A 26,263-nucleotide genomic window follows, 5' to 3' on the forward strand; every position below is an offset into this window, starting at 1 on the left:
AAAGCTCTCGGTGCATAAGCTTAGACGTGCCAGTGGCCAGTACTTTTTCATTCTTAATTCTTATCGTTTGTAAGTGGACATGGTGTTTTATCTGATAAAAGTATTATTTGAATTCTTATTTTACATTGTATTGTTTTCAAGACCAGAGCATCGAAATGGTACTTCAGGTGTGAAGTAAGTTTTTCATGTTGATATTGCCTTTATGAATCTTATTAAATTTTTCTAACGCTGTTTACAAATTATTCAATGTTAGAAAATTATTATTTATAATACAGTGTGAATATATCGGTTATTATTTTAAAAAAATAATTATATTTATATATAAATAGATTTTTCTTAATTCTGTAGGAATTTTAATTTTTACAATGGAGTGATAATTAAAAAAAAAAAAATCATATTTAAAACTTTCATTGGTGTTCAAATTCGAGCTTAAATATTTTCTGTTGATTAATGAAATGTAAAATGAATAAAATATATATGTATACACCATTCCCTGCTCTGTTAAAAAAAAAAAAAACTTTAGAATTATGTAGAAAATGTTCCAACTTGTCATATTAGTGATAATATATATATATATTTTTTAATTTTTACAATCCACATTTTAAAGAATTACAAATATTCCTATTTTCTCTGCAATTAAACTTAAAGTTTGTTTAAAGATTTGGGACGACAATAATCCAAAGGGTCAAAATCGAACCTGTATTTTTTAAATTGCTAGGCAGCCATTAAACCATTATTGATTGATCTATTTATGATATTTTACTTCAAATATAGCTGTTTGACTCAAATCACACAAATGTTACCTGTTGTGCAATCTTATTGCCTCAAACGGTAACAAGATGGCTTTTTAATTTTGGGCCGAGAGAATCTAAATTGTAATTAAATAGAGACAATACTATTATTTCATGGCTCCATTATATTCCTAATTTGTATAGTAACTATTATTAATTTTGATATGTACTTACATATTAAAATACTTAATTTAAATAAAATACTTTTAAATTTACATAGTAACACACCAGTATTTCCGACTTTGTAGATTCTTAGTATAAACAGTACCTGTGCATTCAAGATTTACTCTGCGATAAAAATACATAAAATACTGTTAAAAAATTCATGTCAACAAAGACACCCATATAGATTTAGATAAATTTAAAAGTCAAAACCCTTTTTTAATTATTATTTTTAAGTCAAATCAATAGAAGCATTTCCAAGTTACAATATATATCCAAGAATTTTATTTACTTTTATCATTTTTATTACATGAGTTTCACAATCCTCCAAAAATCTCTATCTCAGCAATGAGTCCAGATTATTTCACCAATGTCAGATATGATGGTGAAGACACTAGAGATTGAACGGTTGGGCTTAGTTTGGTAGATTACCAGTTCAATTTAATTTTGAAGGCGTAATAGATTCTATGTAAACCGATAATGCTACATTGATTTTTAATGACTGATGACGCATTGCAATGAACTTGTCTATCATTTATTATATAATGTATTTAAAGGAATGTTATATGTAGGTACAATGTAGAGCAATTAAAACTGCATAGCACTTAACATAATGATAAATACACAATAGCTTCTGGTATTCGTTTTATGTAGATTTTATTTGTAGTTTATGTATTTATGGGTTACGAAATAAACATATCATTACTATAAGTATTTGAAACGGGATAATTACCATTTTTTTTATTTTTTTTATTTGGTGGAGCTCGATATTTCGACGTTATCTACGAATGTCTTGTTCACGAGACTGAAGTTTGCTGGTAGATGTTGACGGCATTAGACGTGTCCATATCGGACTACCTCCTTTCTCGTACGTTTGCTGCGTAAACACTGGTCACCACTACCATTGTGACTTAACCCCCCTTCTATTTGTTTTATGTGCACTCGACACTCGATCCCGTGTTTTACAAACGAATATCACCGTATCGATTCGCATTTTTTTTTATACTATATTAATTTCAATATCGATGGATTTCAACTGTCGAAAGTATGGAATCCAGTGATAAAGTTATGCAAACCCTTAAACAATAATATAATTTTCCAAAACATTTATTTATGTATATTTCTTATATCAAGTAAAGTGCTGTCACAGCCTGTACATGATTGCCTGTTGGGCTAAGGCCTTACTCATGGGGGCGTCCGTACCCGTGGTGTGCGTGGATAGTTCCTCTTCCCCCACCCAGCCGAGCATGTCCCTCCGCAGATATCACTTCGCTCTGTGATTAAAGACACAGTGGTTCCACCACTGATCACGGAGTGGAAGATATAGATGGTCGACGGCGCCGGGTCCAGGGCGTGTTTTGTGCCCTGGAATACCTAGGTGCAAGGCTTCAGGAGCTGTTCGACGAATGTCTGCGCAGCGGGCAGTTTCCGAAGACTTGGAAGAAAGGGAAGTTGTGGTTGTGTCCGAAGGAATGTCGGTCGATGGATTCCCCTTTGGCGTATAGGCCAACAGTGCTGCTGAACGAGACGGACAAATATTCGAGGTAATCATCGCGGCCCGTCTCGTTCAGCACTCTCAGAAGCCCAATAAGTACGGGTCTTTAAGAAGCCCAGTACGGCTTCAAGGCGGGCCGTTCAACGGTTGACGCCCTGGACGACTGGTGGAGGTGAGACTTTCGGAAGGTGGCTCGCTTGGCCGAAGTGGGAACGGCTCTCACCGTGGACCGGATAGGAATGCTGGTCTTGAGGTTCTCCATATCGAAACCGAAGGTCTTCCTTTTCCACGGTCCACGAAGAGGACACCCTTGGGGGTGTGTAGCTCGTCAACACCGCATCCGACGAATCGCGTAATACGTTTTTCCATCGAGATGAAAACGGGCCTCCTCTCCCATTGAGGAGAAGGTTTGTAGCATAATCCACCACTGCTCCAATGCGGGTTAGTGGATACATGTGGCAGAATTTCGTTAAAATTACACTGAAGATGTCTTCCTTCACCGCTGAGCACGAGATGAATTATAAACACAAATTGAGCACATGAATATTTAGTGGTGCCTGCCTGGGATGCATGATGCAGCTCGTAGCCCTAGTTACTGCTTATTACATCAGCTTTCTGTCAGTGAAAGTCACCTCAAAATCCGTCCAGCCGGAACAAACAGATAGACAGACAAAAATTTAATAAATGTTATTTCGGTATATGTACCGTGTATAAATATACATATGCATTTAGTAAAAAGCGGGTATTTTAGTATTAAAAACAGACACTCAAATTTTATTATACGTATATACTATAAAATTACATAAGGAAACAAAACAAACATTTTATTTCTAAGCTAAGCAAGTTAATTCAATATGATGATAAATAACTCCACGGATCGTAAAGTCCCAGTCGTCATGATATTTCAGACATCTTCAACGTTCGTCATTTATTGTACGAACAATAAGAATGGTAACACATTCCTCACGCTTCGTGAAAACAAACCGACGCCGGATTCTTAGCTAGTAAAACGTAACGCCTGTGTTTTTTATGATATATGTTGGCGGAGCAAATCGGTCACCTGATGGTGTCGAGATTTATCGCACATTGCATCGCATATGCGCCATCAAAACTTTAGGAACTACGATGTTATGTCCTTTGTGGCTTTTGTGGCTTTACAGGCTGTTAATCTGTAACGTGTAGTCTACAACTATAACTTTTTTGTTAAATTCAAACGCGCCCGAAGTCGCGGGCAAAGCTAGTAATCTATATATGAATACATGAAGCAATAACTTTGTAGCTCCTTTTTTACCAAAAAGACGCGAATGGAGGTGTATGAAATTTGGGTCTATTAAAGTTTACGTGGAGAAAAAGAAAGCTAATATTTTTATAAAATATGCATTACATTAAAAAAAAAAAACATCACACACACTACGATGCGTTTAACACATACACCTTTATCTACGTAATATTTAACATGAAACATTCATAGTTTACGTATACACTGACAATGGCGACACACGTTATGTCGAAGACGAAAATCAATGACATTTTATTTTCCAGGCAAACGCGTTCCACCTGAGTCTGTATCAGTACTTAACTTTAAGTATGTAGGCAAGAGTAAGTCTGTTGTTAATAAAAAAAATAAAAGCGTGGAGTTATGCTTGTTGATTTCCAGGCAGGCGACAAAACGTACGTATAGAATTGTATTTAACTAACATGACTGTATTTTTAGATGTTGAAAAAGAGTAACTACTTAGTTTCTTGTCGGTTCTTCTTGACGATTCAAAAGCCTTCTTAAATAAAAATCAAAATGATTTTGATATAAATAAATTATCTAAATAACATTGAATATTTATTACTATTAAACTAATAACAATACATTCATCCATTGAATTACGAGACTAAGATAATAAATTAAATCAAATAATCATAAAATAATACAATTATCGAAAAAAGAGAGAAAAAAAGGATTTAAATTCATAAATTCAGAAATATCTGTCAACGAGTTATTAAGTATTTACAGTCGATCATTGAATTGTACCAACATTACTAAAAGAGTCTACCACGCCATATTTGTTTATTGGTTTCACTTTAATTAGACATTAATAAATCTCATGGAAGGGAAGGTGAATTTTTTTCACAATAGGCTATTTGACAATGCGAAAAATAAAGTGTCAATTATTGTAATCAGTATTTTTAGAACCAGAAGTAGGAATTACACAAAAGATAAAAAAACAAATAAGCTAACCTCTACAACAATGACCTTTAATTTACAATAACAATCAATTTACCACAAAAGATAAAAAAACATTTAATTTACAAGACAAATAACCATCAACGCTACACAGTCAATATGATAATCGCGATCCAATCTGTCTGCCGCCAAAAACTCCCGCCCTTTTTTTTTTTTTAAAAGTGTATTTGTTTGACTTGACGCAGATGTCCCTCGGCTAAGATGTTTATTCCAACACGGCCTCTCCTGACGGTGCGCCGTCCTCGGGCACCCACACTGTCTCTTGATTGCTGATGAGATTCGCAGAAGGCTCGGCTATAGCGACATCCACGATCTCATCGTCATCACAGGCATCTGTCGAAAAGAATTTATTAAAAATAAACGAAATAGAAAAATATTTGCCTAATCTTTCATTCATCACACTTATGCGGCCCTCTTTCACTCAGCCATTATCTATTTCGTCAATCACACTAATTAAGCACGTGATAAACACACAAACATAAAACTTATTGGACAGAAACGCAAGTCCTTGGCAGAGGCAGTATTACGCGATGCCCATTTTATTTTACCTTTGGGCAGAGGCAGTATTACGCGATACCCAGTTTACTTTACCATTGGGCAGAGGCAGTATTACGCGATGCCCAGTTTACTTTACCTTTGGGCAGAGGCAGTATTACGCGATGCCCATGATATAGATCCATCAAGCAGAGGCAGTATTACGCGATGCCCAGTTTACTTTACCTTTGGGCAGAGGCAGTATTACGCGATGCCCATGATATAGATCCATCAAGCAGAGGCAGTTTACGCAGTGCTCATATTTTGACATGATGAGATAACGCTTGGCACACTTTCAATCCTTGAGAACTTCGCTTTACATTACTGTTTTAACTGTCAGACTTTCATGGTTCGCCATCGTTTGCATTACACATAAACTCATAGCTGTAAAAAAAAAACGATTGAACTCACCCTCAAAGAACGATGCGCAACTTTCAGGGCACCATTCACCCTTCCAAGGTACCATGTATTGGGCCGCCGCTTGAGTGGTCTTGCCACGAGCACCACTTAGCAGTTTTAATTCATAGCGGCCACCTGGTAAAACTTTGATAACATGGTACGGGCCTCGCATCCCAGCGTCGAGTTTTCCGGTTGACTGCGAATATTTTATGACGAATGCACAGTCACCGACGTTAAACGTCTTCGGAGGTCGCCGGTCTTTGTTAACGTAAGAATCTTGGTTGTTTCGATTCTTCTCTAGCAGTTCGCCAGCTCGGCTTCTGCGCATCTCTCGCCAAGCTTCCCGAGAAGTGGATATGTTTTCAATTGCGACGTCTCGAATCAAGCTTCTAATCACGGGCGTGGTAGCTTCGATGCCAACTAACAGATTTAGGGCTGACAATTGTGTAGATTTCTGCCTGGTTATATTTAGCACAAGTTGAATTTTAGATAGAGACTCTGACCAAGACTTATCACTAGTACTACTACCGACGCGTATCAAGTTCAGGACTGTACGGACGTATCTCTCAGCTTGACCATTCGAATGATGCATCCCGGGCGTCACATAATGTATGTCACACCCGAGTGCAGATATCCAACCGGTGAAGTCAGCGGCTTCGAACATACGTCCGCGGTCACACACAACCAGTTTCGGAACTCCGAACAGAGATATCGCATTGTCGAGGACGCGTTTAAGTTCACTGGTGTCCTGGCGATAAATGGGATAAAGCAAGCAGAATTTTGTAAAAGAGTCCACCAGAACGAACACAAATTTATACCCGTTAGATTCGGGCAAGGGGCCCAGGACGTCAACGTGGATAGTATCAAAAGGAACATCGGGCTTACGCCACGATATGATAGGTTGTCTGGGGGCTCTAGGAACCCGTTTCTTGGTAATGCAGATGAGACAATGCGAGGTATATTTCGCGACAAACTGCTTAAGGCCAGGGAACCAAAAGTGCTTCCTGATAAGGTCTAGTGTCTTATCAGTGCCAATATGCCCATGTTCGTCATGGAACACTCGTAAAAGACTTAGTCGGTGACCTTTGGGAATGTAGCACAAAAGTCGAGATTCCTCGCCGACTGGTGAGTACCGATAGTAAAGAAGGCCGTTACGGCTTTCATAGCGTCGTGAATCTAATTCACCTTCGCTTAGCTTCCTAAGAAGGTCACGGGTTTCGTCATCAGCCGCCTGGGCCATCTGAGCCCAGTTGGCTGGTTTATCGATGTGATTAATGTGCACTGCTGGTGGATTCCTGCTTAAATAATCAGCGTGCGTCATCATTGCACCTTTTCTATACTGGATCGTAAAGTTAAAATCTTGCATAAAAATCCACCAACGAGCAACGCGCGGAAGCAGGTCCTTCTTTCGCTCGGTGGCCTTCAGAGCGTTGCAGTCGGTGACAATTTTAAACGGGATTCCAATTAAATGGTGCCTAAAATTTTGCAACGCCCTGACGACCGCCAGCGTCTCTAACTCATACGAATGATACCTGCTTTCAGCACCCTGTGTCACCTTGCTAAAATAAGCTACGACTCTCTTACTGCCATCATCCTGAACCTGCATCAGCACGGCCCCGTAGCCTGCGCTACTAGCATCCGTGTGAAGTTCAGTCTCTAAACGAGGATCAAATATTGCGAGTATCGGTTCACTAGTTAATGCTTTGATAACATATTGTCGAGCCGCTTCCTGCTCGGGGCCCCAATTAAATTTAGTGTCTTTTTTTGTTAAGCGTGAGATACTAGCCGTCTTAGTCGCATACCCTTCAATGTACCGCCGAAAATATCCCGCTAGACCGAGGAACTGGCGAACCTGTTTAACATTACTTGGAACCGAAGTGTTTACCAATGCCTCAATCTTTCGGGGGCTCGGCCTAACCTGACCGTGTGCTATAATTCGCCCCAGGTACTCAACCTCAGATGTTAAAAAAGAACACTTTTTGAGGTTTATCGAAAATCCCGCTTCAGTGAGAGTTTGCAAAACTTCTTTTAGTAAGTTAATACCGTCCTGAACCGTTAAACTCATTAAAAGTACGTCATCAATGTAAATAAGGGTATCACCAGCTTCGATAAACTTTTTGAGGGTCTTTGTGATGATTCTCTGGTACACGGTGGGAGCATTACACAACCCAAAGGGCATTTTACGATATTCGTAGTGCCCTTCGGGTGTAACAAACCCTGTTAGGTGCCTTGACTCCTTGCTAATCAAAATCTGGTGGAACCCGGATGCCATATCGAGGCTCGAAAAGAATTTAGAGCTCCCAAGACGGTCTATGTGATCTTCAATCAACGGTAGGGGGTATCTGTCTTTAATGGTAATTCTATTAAGGGCCCGAAAGTCCACACACATTCTGTCCGTACCGTCTTTCTTTTTTACTAGAATAATGGGGCTCGCGTATTCAGATGTTGACTCCCTTATTATTCCCTTATGCAATAAGTCCGCAATCATTTCTCTAACTTTTAGTTTTTCTGGATAAGAAAGCCGATAAGGATGGTAAGTGACTGGTATTTCACTGGTAAGGCGTATTTTCATTTCACCCGTTTTTACAGTAGTAGTAGCAGTACCCGAAACTAAAAACGGCAAGAAATCTTTTAGTACGCTTATAAGGGAGTCAAAATCCTCACCGGACAGTGGTGTGTTTATATCATCAAGGGAATTTCGCGTTACCTTATTGACCCCTAGTACTGCCTGATCTAAAGACCGAGTCAGGAACTGCTTATCTTTGGTGCGGACAAACGTGACGCCATCCCTATTTAATACATCGGTTCCGATAATAACCGGCGTATTCATATATGATGACGGAACGATGATTAAATCTACCTCAAGCGAAATGTGACTAAACTCTAAGGTAAGCGTAACGAATTCGCGTGCGATAATTTGATCGCTACTGATACCCTTCAAGATACAGTAAGTCGGCTTACGTCTGCACGCGAAATGCTTAACGGCGTCTGATGATATAAGCGACACGTTTAAGGCGCCGCTGTCTATCAGTACATCAACCGGTATGCCCTGTATAACCGCGGCACTAATGTCGCTACAACGAGAAGCGACCGACAGTTCCTTACATAAATTAACTTTCCTCTGGTTATTATTCTCGGTCCTAGATTTCGCGAAACACTTATTTTCTTCATGACCTACTTTCTTGCAAAAAGTACATGTTACTTTAGAGTAACCGTCAGACGGTTTTCACTTTTTAGGGCAGGTATACCGCGTGTGACCCGTGTTGTTACAGATGTAACACCTAATGTTAGAATTCTTCGAGTCACGCTTCCTAACCTCACTAGGCCTAACTCCACGGTTATCTATTTTAACATTGTGATTCGGTTTTACGTAAATAGCAAGGAATGAAACTAAAGTATCTACCGTCAGATTAGCGTTCATGGCGGCCGCCCTAATTTGTGCGTCAGTAATGCCACGAATTACGATTTCAACCCTTAGGTCCTCACTCAACCCATTAACTATTCGCAGTCGCAACAAGGAGCGGCGTGCGTATTCGGCGTACGTGGGAAACTGATCAGAAGTAGAGGTCATAACCTCAAAGAGAATATTTGCCCTGTTGATCCTTTTTGGGCAAAGAGACTTAAACTCCCTCTTGAAGTTCGACCACGACCGATCATTTGTTGTCCACTCGTCAAGCCAAACCCTCGCGTCCCCCTTCAAACAACCCGCAACTCGAGAAACATTCTGACTCACCCCAGTAATTCGCAGATTTAGCACGTTCCACTTCATCACACCACACCTCAAAATTATGGATAGTCGGATCAAAATTAGACACATAATAATCACGTTGCTTATTGCGGGTAATCGAGAACAAAGCGTCAGCGAAAGTATGCGCTGATGAAAGTATTTCGTTATCATTCTGAGATGTGTTGGGCACGTTACGCGGAGGAGGCGTTTGCGAGATATTCGTTGTGTTTTCCTCAACCGCATTTAGCCTAGCTATGATTGTACTTAACGCCTGTTTCACCGAACTATCACGTTCAATACGGCGAGAGCGATGATGACGAGACCGAGAACGATGCCGACGCGACCCTCGTTTCGACCTACCGCGAGGTACTTCAACCGAATTTCTACGCGAACGCGACGTATTAGACATAGCAAAATAGATTGATGGTTATTTGCTAATATTGGTACCAAGTGGGCACAGGTGAATCCCACTTCTGATTTTAGAACCAGAAGTAGGAATTACACAAAAGATAAAAAAACAAATAAGCTAACCTCTACAACAATGACCTTTAATTTACAATAACAATCAATTTACCACAAAAGATAAAAAAACATTTAATTTACAAGACAAATAACCATCAACGCTACACAGTCAATATGATAATCGCGATCCAATCTGTCTGCCGCCAAAAACTCCCGCCCTTTTTTTTTTTTTAAAAGTGTATTTGTTTGACTTGACGCAGATGTCCCTCGGCTAAGATGTTTATTCCAACAGTATATATTATGAGTTTAAAAATGGTTATTTACTAACAAAAGTTAAAATAATAATTAATTAATTCTCAAACCCATAAATAAAAATGCATTTTTTTAGAAGTTTGTCACCTGACACAAAACGCTCCTGATTGGTCGGGCTTATGGTGACGTCACTTGCATGTTAACCTCGTTCGCCTACTGTATGTGGATTATATGTGGCACAGATTACAATACAGGAAAGTGACGTCACCGACCCCATTGCAGCGCCATATTGTCAAAGTAGCGTTTTCGCGCGCTATTTAAATATGGAATTTTTAATTTGATATTTCTCAGCAAATATATACTAGAATTAAAAAAAAAAACAACTTTTACTGGGTTCCTTGACCTCTACTAAATTTTATAAATTGGATTTTAAAAATCAGTCAAATGGCCTATTATAAAATGTTTGTTACAGTAAGCGTGTTACGGATGAAAATGATAAAATGGAACTACCCGAGGTGAACGTCCAATGTAAATATTTACCGAACATCAACGACGATGTCGCTTACGGAGGAAGTTCGAAACTCTTCAATAAAGCCTACGAAATAGACGGATTCGTTTTCACAGAGGAACCTTTTAGAAAAGAAGATCTTTTGCAAGAGTTCGAGATCCAAACTGTTAGAGAGAATACAAAGTTCAATGACACAGGTAAGAAATATGACCGAATCAAATTGAATTATACTTAAACAGTTTAGAAGCAGTTCTGTATCTTCATCATATATGTCATGTGGCTAGCATATGGGGCCCTGATGGCAAGTCCATAGGTACTGTAAAAATAATAATAACAGCCTGTAAATTTCCCACTGTTGGGCTAAGGCCTCCTCTCCCTTTGAGGAGAAGGTTTGGACCACGTTGCTCTAATGCGGGTTGGTGGAATACAAATGTGGCAGAATCTCGTTGAAATTAGACACATGCAGGTTTCCTCACGATGTTTTCCTTTACCGCCCAGCACGAGATGAATTATAAACACAAGCTCATAAAAATTCCTTGGTTCTTGCCTGGGTTTTAACCCGAAACTATCGGATAAGATGCACGCGCTCTAACCACTGGACCATCTGGGTTCTTATCTTTGTAAATATAATAACCGCCCCTTAACGCTAGTAACCTCTGGAAGTATGTCATATTCCTTGCGCTGGTACTTCCACTGGTTCATTGACCATCGAAGTCCTACCACAACACAACGAATTACATACACACATATATTCAATAAATAGATACTCTTAACTTGGTGGTAGGGCTCTTTGCACGACGTTAGGATGTGAAAATGGTCGACCCTGGCAATCTTGGCGTCGTATTACCGCACGTCTCGGCTTCGCATGAATTTATAAGAGTCTACGGATCGTAAAATATGTAACTCGATAGCTTACGCGTCGAATGACATCTGCGTCATATTTCAGACAAATTAAACACAAACGTAATGAACAATAGCACCTGGCTTTCGAATCACTCTGTCCAGTCACAAAAATCCGTTCGGTAGTTTTCCGAGTTTATCACATTTAGAAAGATTGGCAGGCAGACACGGCGGAGAAACGTGTTTTATAACAAGGCTGCTCAACCTTTTGACGAGTCGGGCCAAACGTTGGATTCAGATATTCACGAAAGGCCACATATATTTTCTATTTCAGTTACCCTCAGGACAAGCGCAATTAAAACTCAAATATTCAGAAAACAATTTGTAAATATTTGTGTATTAGGTAATAGAGTTAAAACCGTTTATGGCGACACCGTTTAGAACAACATATCGGTTATAATGACCAAAATCAAAGGTCCCGGCTGAATGCTATATAACTGTCTTATAAAAATATTGCTTTTTACGACATTGCTTACTACGACATACCGCATTAAACGACCACATTTGGCCAATGTTTTCGAAAAATTATATCTGTAGAACAACCAGCTGATCCGTATTGTAAACAATTTGAATAGGCATAGTGTAATTAATGGTCAATGGCTATTATCGTAAAGGTAAACACGTGTCGAGTTTAGGCACAAATTAAAGGTTTAGGGTCTTTTGTAATTCTTAGAAACAAAACACACGCATTTGTACACAAGACGCACCAAAACACAGTGTTGAGTTAATTGTGAAACTGCCAACATGTCGAGAGCAAAAAGAGAGCAGATTAATATCGAAGAAAGGTCGCGTATTATTTCAAAGTTAGAGAGCGTTATTAATTTTAATAAGCGTTTTGATTGAAATAAACGAAGTATAATTTAATTACATACATTAATATATTTTACCTATTAATACCTATGACCTACACATTAAATAATACCACTTCATTAAAAAATACGCATCACCGGTTGTTACAACTATCGGTTTTTACGACTAAATTTGAGTAGTCCCTTCAATGTCGTTATAACAGATTTTGACTGTATATATATATTTTTTTATTTAATATACAACATCCACGGGTTCACAGTTCACCGTGCCTTTTTTTACATTTTATTTTTTATAAATTGTGGCGTTATTTTATATTTTTACTAAACATTCGCAGATCTTCGCTGGACTTCGAGCTTGTCGTAGGTAATATTAGGGACAAAGAGTATCTTATTCTAAATAAAGAAACAAAATTGAAGAATGTATCTCCACAAATCGGAAACTAGGGTAGTTAGTTGATACAGTCAATGTGATTTCTGGTGTTGTTTATATTTTAATAATTTATTTATTTCTGGCGACAAATCCGATGTTGACAGTAACAACAAGACACTAATATGTTGCTCAGGTAAAGATGTGCGGTATTTATTTTTTACATAATTAAGATCTGTAAAAACCTTTTCACATATATATGTTCATACAAAACTACCTAAAAACTGTAACGCTAGGTCAGTTATTGCTGGAAATTCTCCTTACCAGTACCAATTTCCAGAAATCTGCAAAATCTTCTGAAGAATTTCGTTTCTGAAATTTTCAAACCTCACTTGCGCGGGCCTCCAGAAACTCGTTCAGGGCCTGGGGTTGAGCAGCCTTGTTTTATAATATGCAGACCCTTGTCCTGTCTGTATATTTTTACGTTAATGTTGTCTGTTAAAAGCAGGGTTCGAAAAAATCCTGTAAAATAAAAAACAAGTACCTTTTATCATTATATCTACATTTGTTTGTGAGATAAATCAACTAATTTTATTTTAATATTAATTTGTAATTGACTAATCATAAAAAGTAAACATTCAGAGTCAGGCCTTAAGCATAGATCTATGAGTGTTTTTCAGAAGATAGGAAAAATCAATTGATATATATCATGATATACATCCGCGAACCCTGGTCGAAAGTATCCAGGGGGCAAATTCTGTTGACTTCTAACTTTACCTATACGATTCCGATCAAACTTCGATTATTCCTTACTAAAATTAGTCTCGGCTTAAACGCGTCTGAGGGCTAATTCTGCTAACTTATAACCAATAAATAAATATTGGACAACATCACATACATTACTCTGATCCCAATGTAAGTAGCTAAAGCACTTGTGCTATGGAAAATCAGAAGTAACGACGGTACCACATACACCCAGACGCAAGACAACATAGAAAACTAATGAACTTTTTCTACATCGACTCGGAGTGGTGTACCCGTGAAAACCGGTGTACACACTACTCGACCACGGAGGTTGTGAACTTATATCGATTATGATACGATGCAACTTCGACTAAACTGCAACTGGATCGTTGTGTTAGTTGAATAGGAAAAGGAACCTGTAATTCCTACTTTTCGTTTGCATACGGTACAGAAAACGTTTTTGGGCAACGGTATACGCATATATAATAAGATACCGGGAAATGTAACCAATTTATCATTTACTAAATTTAAAAAGTTTATTAAGACTAAATTAATAAATAAATCTTATTATTCATCAAAGGAATACTTTTTAGAAAAAAAAAAAACGCCTGGATTCAGGCTCGGGTCCCATCACGGGATAGTAATTATTGTAAATTGTGAATCTGTTTATTTGAAAAAAGAAACTATGCGAGTTTCTTGCCGTTTCATCTCGCTGGAGGCTGTTTTCCGATACAGTGGTAGTGTTTAAACATCGACTATTCAAAAACGCTTCATTGTGAAGTTTACTTGACTAATTTGGTTTTTATTTTGCTTTGTTTGATTGAAATAATGACAATTTGTTGGTAAAATTGGCGCTCAGGTCTGTGCAGAAACAGCCCTGGTCTTGACCTTTTATCTTGAACTTGATCAATTGACCTCAGATATTACGCAAAATCAACAAACTGAATTGACTATACACAGTGTAACAGATAAAAATTGTAATCTGTCATTGTTTCTTTTTTTTTTTTTTTTCAGGTGAGCGATCCAACGTCCTACGTTTTGCCATCCAAGAGACGCCGCATGGAATTATAATAAATTCAAATATACTCGTAACGGACAACAATTACCACACGATAATAAGCGACCAGGGGAAGTGTATAGTCTGCGGTAGGCAAACGGAAAACCCAGGAGAACATATAAAATTAGACACGCATAAGGCTAATTTAGAAAAATATAAACCGTTAAACGAATACGATGGCGTCATCAGAAAGGTATGTCTCTTTAATATATATTTTTAATCTGTTAAGTGTCAAATAATTTAAAAAAAAAAAACGACAGGGCGTAAAAATAGTCGCAAATGACGACGTCTGGACCTTGGTAAGCAACGTTAACTTATGCTATTGGTTACCATCTGACGTCCAACTCTAGTAACGAGCGCTCATTGGTCGAATCAAATTGCGCGTGTTTCCTCCAATCGCGTTACAAACTTCCGTCCCTTTTAACGAAATCACTGAGAATGCAAGCGGGAAGAGATGGCTCAGTGGTTAGAACGCGTGCATCTTAACCGATGATTTCGGGTTCAAACCCAGGCAGGCACCACTGAATTTTCATGTGCTTAATTTGCCTTTATAATTCATCTCGTGCTCGGCGGTGAAGGAAAACATCGTGAGGAAACCTGCATGTGTCTAATTTCAACGAAATTCTGCCACATGTGTATTCCGCCAACCCGCATTGGAGCAGCGTGGTGGAATATGCTCCAAACCTTCTCCTCAAAGGGAGAGGAGCCTTTAGCCCAGCAATGGGAAAATTTACAGGCTGCTAATGCTAATGCTTAGTTTTCGACGGTCTAATGTAATATATATTTATTATTTATTTTATATTGTTATAATATTATCTTACATTACTGTATTGTTTTCATTCATTGCTTAACTTAACCAATAAATAATAACGTTGTTAATTAATTTCGTGAATGATACAACATACTCATATAAATACACCGTACAAATAACTAGCAGCAATTAATTAACGAATATTCTCTCATAGAATATGAGATCGGAGGTGCTCTAATAATATATAAAATTAAATTAAATAGCTTAAAAACCTTAAAAACGGGTTGATGCATTTCAAATAGCCTGTCCGCCATCTTGGACGTCCGCCATATTGGATTTAAGTCACGTGACTTTTTTTTTTCGTATTCCTGACAGCAAACCGTTTCATTTGATATCCATAGCACGGGGGTAGATTTCAAGCAGCCTGTCCGCCATCTTGGATGTTCGCCATATTGGATTTAAGTCACGTGACATTTTTTTTCGTATTCCAGACAGCAAACCGTTTGTCACGTGACAAAATACGTTCCCGATTGGTCGGGCTTATGATGACGTCACTTGCTTGTTAACCTCGTTCGCCTACTGTATGTGGATTATATGTGCCACAGATTACAATATAGGCAAGTGACGTCACCGACCCCATTGCAGCGCCATATTGTCAAAGTAGTGTTTTCGCGCAATATTTAAACATGGAATTTTTATTTTGATATTTTTCAGCAAATATGTACTAGAATTAAAAAAGACAACTTTAACTGGGTTCCTTAACTTCTACTAAATAATATAACTTGAATTTTATAAACCAGTCAAATAGCCAGTTTAGTAAATCGCAATCAAGAATCCTCTTTAATTTTCTGCACATACGGCTGGAGCTCTTCAAAATGAGACCATAACCGATGTTTTACGTGCAGCTATTGTCCCAAAATCACTGAGACAAAAATATGTATGACTATTAACGATTAAGTCCCAAAACATAACGAAAAAGAAAAAAAATAAATGAAAATAAAATAAATTATTGGTGACTTTACTTTTAATAATAATTTATGATTAAACAAATAAGGAAACGACTCCAGTGTGTTATAATGATAAAATGTCTTCTTTATTAGATAAATTTAGTATTATTCGAAAGATTTGGAACGGAACTTGCCACCTTTCGGTGAGCTCATTGTGATGAGTTTTCGGATTAATTCTCATCGGTCACATAGTGACTGTGAGAACTTAGGTTACTAGTAACGAAAACAAATTTCATAAAAGCACTTTTAAATCGTCATGTTACAGTGTGGAATTAAATTTGAAGCTACCACCGTTTCGGAAAGTAGAATCTACCTTGAAAAACCGGCAAGAAAGTCAATAGTAAATCTTTTTCCTACAATTTTAATTACAGATTATGTCAATAAAGAACCATTCATTTTTTATATATCCTGCCTAGAAGTCAATAAATATTAAGTCCACGATTTTTCATCTTTAATATAATCTTGTTTTGAATAATATGCCTTGTTTATCTATTTTCGACATGAGTTTGAAATTTGTTTAATAGGTCAAGTTATTGTGGTGGTATTGCTGTTCTATACAAAAAAAAATTAAGCGTGACCATCCTTAGAACGGATGTATCTGAGAAGCGAATAAACATTATAAATCCTAAAAAAAATGCCCTAGTGGTTAGAACGCTTGCATCTTAACCGATGATTGCTGGTTCAAACCCAGGCGAGCATCGCTGAATTTTCACGTGCCTAATTTGTGTTTATAATTAATCTCGTGCTCGGCGAAGGAAAACATCGTGAGGTAACCTGCATGTGTCTAATTTCACCGGAATTCTGCAACATGTCTATCCGCCAACCCGCATTGGAGCTGTGGTGGAATACGCTTCAAACCTCAAAGGGAGAGGAGGCCCAGCAAAGGAAAATTTACAGGCTGTTGCTGTTGTTCTAAAAAAAAAACTAGTTTTTTTAGTAGTTTTGTAGTTTTTTTTTTTAAATTAAGCAATCTTAGACAAGGCTTGATAAACTGCGTTGGGATTATTGTTATGAACATAAATTTCTTTAATAAGTAATTATATCAAATATACCGTTTCCAGATCGACGAGGAATACTATTGCTCTGTATGCAATAGGATATTTAAGAAAACTCTAATTGACGAACATTACAACGGCAAAGATCACGAAGACAAAACGCTATACGCGATCAACAGAGCGTCGGATGTTTTGAATAATTTCAATTTAAATAACGATGAAAATAAAGCTACTGTTTATCATTTCGATAGAAATAACATTGCTTGTGACGCGAGCGACGAAACTTGCAGCGTTGACGACCGTTACGTAAAAAATAACGTTACAAAAAATAACGTTATTAGTAACGTTAGCGAAAACAGCAGCGATAACGGTAGCGACAGTTCGTCTAGGAAGCTATCCTATGCATCCATTGCTAAGACTCCTTCTACACCTAAATATATAGGTAAGTGTAACGGAATTGTACTAAAAAATACTGTAATAAGTATTTTATGTTTTAAATTGGTAAGATTTAGTTCTCGTTTCCGTTCATAGACATTGGAGCTGTTAAAAATATAAACCATACATACATATATCGTCAATGCGTCACTCGCCGTCAGAACTGAATTGTTATGTTCCGTAGTTTTTTTACTCGCTCAGCCTTCAAACCGTAACAGAACATAATGCTGTTTCGCGGTAGAATAGTTTAATTACACTACTACGCACAGTTAAAGAAAGATACTAAAATATTTAGGTGCATAAATCTTTTATTTAATATTTATCTTTTATCTTTTCTTTTATTTATTAGTGTATTAATATGCTCCGAAGAGAGTAGAAACCCATTCAACTTTATTTAAATAGTTTACGTTTTAAAATACAGTTTAAACTCCATGTAACGTCAATCGATTTAACGACCAACTCCTTAAAGCGTCAAAATCACTCGACTTTGTTTGGTTCAGCTTGTCTTCCATACAATGATACACTCTGTATAGCGTTACACCCTCAACAACGACATTTATAATAAAAAGTTATTTTCGGTTGCCAACATCAGTAAAAACAGCGCATATGTGTACGTTCTTTTGTCGCTTTATTATCCCAGCCCGTAATAAGATGTCGGCACCATACATACCGAACTTTCTAAGAAATCCGTTCTTTAGTTTACACATTGTGATTGCTTGCACGCATAATGCAGCTCTGGAAGCAGCAACGTCATTAAAAAAAACGTACTTTTTTATCACCAAGATGCCTCAATATCGCACCGTTATTGTATAATTTAAAAATATACAAAAGAAAATACTAATGCAGCAGAAGATGTCAGACGAAAATAACTGACTATACGCAATAGCGTTCAAATAAGATTTTTTTTTTATTTAATTACTAACACTAGTCCGAAATTCACTTTTTTTTTCTAATACAGATTTTTCTCCCTTCCATTTAATGACAACTCTCTATAATGTCAAAATACACACAGTCCCTTGAGTGTCGTTGTATAGAGTTTACATTGTATGATCAAAATGTCTTTTGAGGCGTGACTCGACAGTTAGATATTAGTTGATGCAGCGATCCAATGCTACAAAATCTAGTTTTTCTGGAGTTAAATCTTTTCTATTCACTTAAAGAAAAATGCCATTTCAGATATAATTTTGAACGGTGAAAATGTTCAAGTGAAATTTGACGCGTGGCACATGATACTGACTACGAGACGAAACGAATTCACATGTATGGTCTGCGTGGGTTTCTACCACGTCAGTCAAAAGGCTAAGCATTGTTCGGACCAAACGCATTTGGATAAACTCAGCAAATGTGAAAACGTCAAGAAATATCCGAAGCATATTATTAGGAAGGTAAGTTGGTACATTTACTTTATTTATTTTTAATCGATTTCTGTTTTAATATGATAATATTGTCTTTGAATAATAGTATATTATCGATATGATAATAAACGTATATTGTATTCAAGTAGGCTCTTACAAGCACTTCAAAAACGTCACGCGATGAGTCTACATGTTTATACAGCCTATTCCTTAGATTTACGTATTTCATGCGATTCGCTAATAACTCAGCTATATTGTGCACTACTAAGAGTTTATGATTAATATATCTTTATTTATAATACGACACAATTACACTTAACTACTTATATTCCACTTTAATTTTACTTCCAAAATTCCGATAACAGTTTCGTCGACGTTCAAAACGCCATTTTTTCGTAAATCCATAGTGAATATCATAGACTAATCAAGTGGTTGGAATAGAGTATACGTCGTTTAGGTGTGTAGATCAAGCTGTAATATATTCTGAAGGCAAGCGAAGTAAAGATAATAAAAAAACCATATATTTACATATTCCATGCGATTTGCTAACCGCTCTGCTATATTATGCACTACTGACAGTTCTAGATTAACATATTTATATTTATAATACAATGTTATTACACTGAACAACTTGTATCCACTTTAATTTTACTTCAAAAGTTTCAATAACAAATTCATCGCCATTTAAAACGTCATTAATATCACGAATCCGTTATGAAATTTAGATTTGGAATTGAATGTCAATGTCCTTTATTTATATTGACTTCTAAAAAAAAATTTGATGAAGCTAACGATAACGAATTATAAAAGCTGAAACGAAACATTTAAGAATGATTCCTCACCGTGTTATGTCCACTGTAACTTCCACGAAAACCAGTGGTAGATCCCCGGATTCGAAAACTCGATCTTTGACAAAGATTTCTTTTGTTTCACAGATAAACGAAAGATTTTATCACTGTGGTAACTGCAACCAATTGCAATTATGTACTGATATCGACGACCATGTAGATGTCGTTCATTTAAAGAAACAAAAACCAACACAAAATAACGTTACCCAAACAAATGTAAATAACGAAAACCATGTCGTTAAAAATAACGTTATCTCAAGAAACGATAGAGTTATATTCAATGAGTCGAATCAAAATGAAAATCAGATGCCGTTGAATCAGAACGCATCGACGATTCTATCGTGTTATTATATATATGTTAATCAATTCTACTTGACATTAAGGGTATCATTGATATCGTATAACATGGTTTACAAGCGGCCGAATGATTACTATTGTTTCAAATGTAACTGCATTTTACCGGAACTCGGTATGAGGCGCCATATTCATGAGCAAAGTCACATTGAAAAGCTGGCTTTCACGCCATTCGAACCATATTTTGGTGTAAACCTGATAAGATTGGTAAGTTCATCATTTATTACCACGATTAATATCATATATATAAAAGACGTTTCACACGATACGTTGCGATTTTCGACATATAAATAAGAGGTAAGTGGTGTCGAAAAACACATGATTGCTTGTTTTTGATTGGTGTTTAAAAGTTAAATTGAGTAAATTGTGTTTTTATTTATTTCATTGACAATGGAGCAATACCACGACACCTCACATATCAGGTTGTTCAAAGTGTGAACGCTCTCTAATATTTTAATTTCTTATAGGTTAATCAAAGCGCTCATTGCACGATATGCAATATCATGTTCAACGTACCATTGATCACTGCTCACATAAACGACCAAATGCACCGAATATTACTAAACCAAGCCCTCACAGTACCGTACAATGTAATCACACCATCGATGCCACCGTCAATGCCACCAATCGACGCTGCTACGAATCAAATACCAATCGAATCAACGTCTGTGATTCATTCGAAAATGGAATTACAAGAAACGAAAAAAAATATCGAAAGCAACGAAAAAAAAACGAGCGATGATTTGAAAATAGAATCTTATAACGGCGAATTCGTTTATCTGAAATATAAGAACACATACGCGAAAGTGACATTCAATGCGTATAATAGCTTGTTGTGCATTGGCGATGGTTCATGGTATTGCTTTATCTGTGCCCAAGTTGTCTTTGGTTTGTTGAAAGATCATATTGAAAGTCCGGAACACGTGCTTCGTTTGAAAGAATTTAAATTCATCGATAAACATGTCAAACATTTGCTGAGACAGGCGAGTTTTTTTTTGTTTTATAAATTCGAAGTGATCTCGATCATTACTTGGTGGTAGGGCTTTGTACAAGCCCGTCTGGGTAGGTACCACCCACTCATCAGATATTTTACCGCCAAATAACAGTATTGTATTGTTGTGTTCCGGTTGGAAGAGTGAGTGAGCCAGTGTAATCACAGGCACAAGGGACATAACACCTTAGTGCCCAAGGTTGGTGGCACATGGTGATGTAAGGAATGGTTAATATTTCTTACAGCGCCATTGTCGTGGGTGGCCCAAATGCTCGTCCGCCAACCAATGCCATCAAAAAAATCGGGTCATTAAAATTATATAGTTGTTTTGATTTTGACAATTTATCAAGAAAATTTCACTAGTCATAATCGCCATAGTCATTATTGATGCGAATTTTTATCTGTGCTCAACTTGACGCATGACAAGTGGCAGTGACAGCTAAAGTCACTTCAAGTGTTATAAAAAATATATAACAATATCACTTTAGTACTTGATATAGGCGAAATAATCTGTGCCTTAGCACAAATAAAAGCCACAAAAAAAAATGTTACAGATATTTGTTATATTGGCAATATTGTGAAAACTATAAAAATACTTTTTTTTTAATAAGCAACACTAAAGCTTTGCTTGCGATATGATTGTTGGCGCTTAATGTTTTAAAGGCAATATATAAATGTTTTGCTTATCTGTGATTAACAGCGTATCTTTTTAATTCCAGATCAACACGACATACCACTGCTGTAATTGCAACGTATTAGTCACGAAAGACGATTTACCCGCTCACTTGACGTGGCAAGCATTCCACGAGACGAAAATCGATAAGAAACAAAGGAAAATCGATTTAAAATCGGGAATAAAGCAAATCGATATCGAATTGAAGAAGGAATCCTTTTATATGTCAAACAATGAATCGGATATCGTTATATTGACTCGTATCGATGTTAAACCTAGTAAAAATATTTATTTGAAGAAGACAAATAAAATTATTATTTATAATAACAAAGCGGTGAAAGTCAGCTGGGACGCTTGGCAGAGTATTTATAAAAAAATCGACGGCTACCGTTGTTATATGTGTCAGGCGGACGTGAAGAATTACGAAATTAACACACACATATCCGACGATAAGCACATTTATTTAATAGAAAATACATTCGAAAGAAATTATTTGCCACATCTTCTTCGAAAGGTTGGTTTTTTTTAATATTTAAAATTATTGGATAAGGCTTTGTCCAATTACGACAGAGGAAAAACAGCAAAAAAAAAAAATAAAAAAAATTAAAAATTGTTAAATTAACGTCAAGGGACGCGATTGAATAGATCCATAGTCTATTCGAATCGAAGAAGAATTAAAAAAACAAACCTTAGATTTACGTATTCCATTGGATTTGCTTATAGTGTAATTTTACCCCCTTGAGGGGTGAACTTAAAAGTACCCTATGTTCCTTCCCGGGACTCCGGAACGGATCTCCCTACCAAATTCCATCTAAATCGGCTCAGCGGTTTAAGCGTGAGGAGGTGACAGACAGAGTTTTACATTGTCATCTTTGTAAATAATTTCGTGCAGGTCTACGACAGACCCGATCGAAACCTATCCACAATTATAGATCGTTAAAAAATAATGATTTTTTAGCCGACAACATATAACCGCTAAATTCGTATAATCGAGATATTTCGATTTTAAATCCATGAAATTCAATGACATGACAGTTCAACGGGCGGCCATGTTTGACGTTTACGGGTGCGTTCAGAAAGCTGCGCTAAGAATGATTATTCTTACCATCTATAAATATAGATGTTTTATTGTCACAACGTTTATAAAAAACGTAAATGATAAACTGTATTTGTTTAGTTTTATTTATTTCACCCGAGCGAAGTCGGACTTTTATCTACTTTATAATATCGAATAAATTATATACTAAAACCATCGCCGCAAGGCGCTGAATCTTCTGGTATAAGATATAATCTTTGTAATGCCTCGATCTGGGTTCGAATCCCAGGTCGTGGCGGTAGAAAATTATTGGGTTTAAATATTCTCAGTAACATTACGCAGTCTGGAAGTTGGAACTGTGGTACACTCCCGTGTCTAAAATGCACGTAAAACCATTGATCATGCGCCCGAACTCTTTCCGGTCAGATTGCCTTTCCATCGGAATATGAGAGGGAATAGACTCCGCAAAGTCAATAAATCCTTCTTGGGGCTTCACACTTGTACTCTATAATATGTCCTGCGTATTTGGCTGGTTTACCTTGAGATTTGCCGCCGGAACCGAAATCGGTCAGGACGACATTTTCGTGATTCTTTTTTGTTTATGATTCTAAGAATAAAATATCTTTTTTCTCTATTACAGGTCAACGAGAACATTTTAAACTGTCTCACTTGCGACATGCTCGTATCAAGTAAAGAACATATTATATCGAAACATATAAATGGGAAAAAACATAAGAATATCAATAGTAGTTTAAACGTTAATTGTGCCAATATACCTGACTCCAATGAAGTCATTTTTAAACTATAAAAAAAAAAGTCAAAACGTCATTTTTTTATTTGGCGGGAAACGTAATCGAATCGAAAATAAATAAAATTGTCAAGAGCATCGAATATGTGTGAAATCTCTTATGTGTAATTTATTTAAACACACGCACACACATATTAAAAGATAAAGTTCAAAGACACGATTTATATTTATTATTGTATTCCAAATATAATTTACACTTTAATTATAAATCATAAATAAATTTCTCAATATTTATAAACTAAAATATTTTCTTATTTTTTTTTTATCGTATTCATTTGTCAATAGCGCAAATGTCGTAGACTTGATGACACGGTCGTTTTATACACGATTATTTATAGTTATTAGGTGATATTCTTGGTCTGTTATTAAATATAAGTTAGAACTACTCGATTAAACTGAAACCAAATATTAATACACCACCTAGAGAACTGAGATGTTAAGTTAAGGCTGTAGTCACTGCTCACACAACCTTCAAACTTATTGTATTGTCGCTTTAACGACCTCCGTGGTCGAGTAGTGTGTACGCCGGTTTTCATGGGTACGCCACTCCGAGTCGACGTAGAAAAAGTTCATTAGTTTTCTACGTTGTCATGAGTCTGGGTGTATGTACCGTGTGATATTCTACACACAAGTGCTTAAGCTACTTACATCGGGATCAGAGTAATGTATGTGATGTTGTCCAATATTTATTTATTTATTTATTTATGGGTTATGATCGACTCGTATCGTATATCGTGACGGCAAACGTCATGACGCTCTTTTATAGCGACACGTCTCTATTCGCTCTCTACTGTCATGCGTGTGGCGCCTGTATATATGTTGGAGAAACATCATTCTTGTTGACATCGTCGTCAATGGTTACGGGCTTAGTCGTCATTAGGGTAAAGAACAAGCACAAAACACAACTAACACGTAATTACAGTATTTTAATTAATATAAAGTCAACAAATTAACACTTACGAGTAACAACACCGAGCAGCGGGTTCAGGGCACCGATCTGACCTTTAGATAGTCTTTTACACTTTTCAAGATCCAACTCGATCTGTCCCTTTTTCTAATCCAACAAAATGTATCCGTCAAAACTGTCTCAACCTCTGTCAATCAGATGGCGTCCCCGTTCGAGGCAAATGCTTCGCTCTGATTGGTCGTTACAAGAAATACAATATTCATAACTTTTATAAAATTATTATAGCTTATAACTTCTAAAAAAATGTAACAAATCAAATTTAATTAATATTAAAATGTAAACAAATAATATTGTGTGTTATACATGCCAACATCAATCAACCCGACTCATATCCGACATATATATTATTAAAAAAACAAAATTACTTTTAAATAATAATAAATAATAACAAAATCGGTTAATCAATTTCTAGTTTGCTAATATTATTACAAAAACAGTTTAACAGCGATACGCTTATTTCGCACTGCCTCCCGCCGTAAAGCGAATGATTTTGACAGCCATCTGACAAATTGACGTATGACGTTCAAAAAGTAACACTAATTCTCTTTATAATATTTTTTATCAACTTAACTCTATATTTTTATGTATATATTTATTTTTAATTACATAGTAAACACGCTAATATTTGACTGGGCTTTATGAGAATAGATCTTTGCCGAGAATTTTATTTTATATTTTTTTTTTCAAATTTTATTCCTTCATAATCTTCCGCGCTTTTCCCTCTGGCTTTTGTTTTTTTAATCTACATTATCTTTTTATTCTAACTGAAAAGTTTTCTACATTTATTTAGGTCTACTTGGTTAGGCTTTGTGCGAATCAATCTGGGTAGGTACCACAGTTACGCTTACTATTGCTGTTTTGTGTTTGAAGGGTGTGTGAGTCAGTGTAAAAGGCACAAGGGATACATCTTAGTTCCCAAGGTTGGTGACACATTGGTTATGTAAGGTATGGTTAATATTATACAGCGCCATTGTCTGGGCGTTGGTGTCCACTTACCAATAGGGACTCAGCTCAGGACTTGCCCGTCCGCCTATTTATATAAAAAGATGAGTAATTAGACGCCACAGCCGGTTCGGAATTCAAACAGAACCGACTGGAAACCTATTTTAAAGAGTACTGAGTAATTTTCTAAGACTTGTGTTGTATATGTTTTAAAAATTATTTAATTGTGATAAGTTTTTAAGTTAATTTATTGGATAAGTAATACAAATACCAAAATTAAATTAATTATTCCTGTTTTTTAATGACCACTATTATTTAAGTAAAGTGTTATATAGTAAGTTTAATGTAATTATAGATGTGATAAATTAATTGGGCTTTTATTTTGTGTTTTTAATAATTATTAAATACAATGTATTTATAGAAATTACACATAATTTACACATACATACATACATTAGCAGCCTGTAAATTTCCCACTGCTGGGCTAAGGCCTCCGCTCCCTTTGAGGAGAAGGTTTGGATTTCACCACGCTGCTCCAATGGGGGTTAATGGAATACACATCCACATGTGAGAATTTCATTGAAATTAGACACATGCAGGGTTCCTCACGATGTTTTCCTTCACCGCCGAGCACGAGATGAATTATAAACACAAATTA

The 26,263-nt window shown here is 36.5% G+C and overlaps 1 protein-coding gene across 1 annotated transcript; it reads left to right on the top strand.

The window, feature by feature from the left end:
* LOC125075245 lies at positions 1-24,383 on the top strand. The gene is made up of 10 exons (XM_047686943.1): positions 1-69; positions 142-174; positions 10,531-10,763; positions 14,401-14,636; positions 17,263-17,638; positions 18,808-19,016; positions 19,922-20,395; positions 20,656-21,171; positions 21,899-22,366; positions 23,529-24,383. Exons 3-10 carry the CDS (start codon positions 10,559-10,561, stop codon positions 23,694-23,696), a joined length of 2,652 nt encoding a protein of 883 aa, XP_047542899.1. The 5' UTR covers positions 1-69; positions 142-174; positions 10,531-10,558; the 3' UTR covers positions 23,697-24,383.
* The last annotated feature ends 1,880 nt before the right edge of the window (positions 24,384-26,263 follow it).

This window comes from Vanessa atalanta, chromosome 30 (assembly GCF_905147765.1).
Source record: "Vanessa atalanta chromosome 30, ilVanAtal1.2, whole genome shotgun sequence".
In the NCBI taxonomy this organism is placed as follows: Eukaryota; Metazoa; Arthropoda; class Insecta; order Lepidoptera; family Nymphalidae; genus Vanessa; species Vanessa atalanta.

Bases quoted from the DNA above. Each gene is read 5' to 3' on its own strand.
- LOC125075245 (XM_047686943.1), top strand. From the start codon at position 10,559: ATGGAACTACCCGAGGTGAACGTCCAATGTAAATATTTACCGAACATC. The intron at 17,639-18,807 runs GTAAGTGTAACG...ATGCCATTTCAG, and splicing joins TTCTACACCTAAATATATAG to ATATAATTTTGAACGGTGAA. The intron at 19,017-19,921 runs GTAAGTTGGTAC...TTTGTTTCACAG, and splicing joins CGAAGCATATTATTAGGAAG to ATAAACGAAAGATTTTATCA.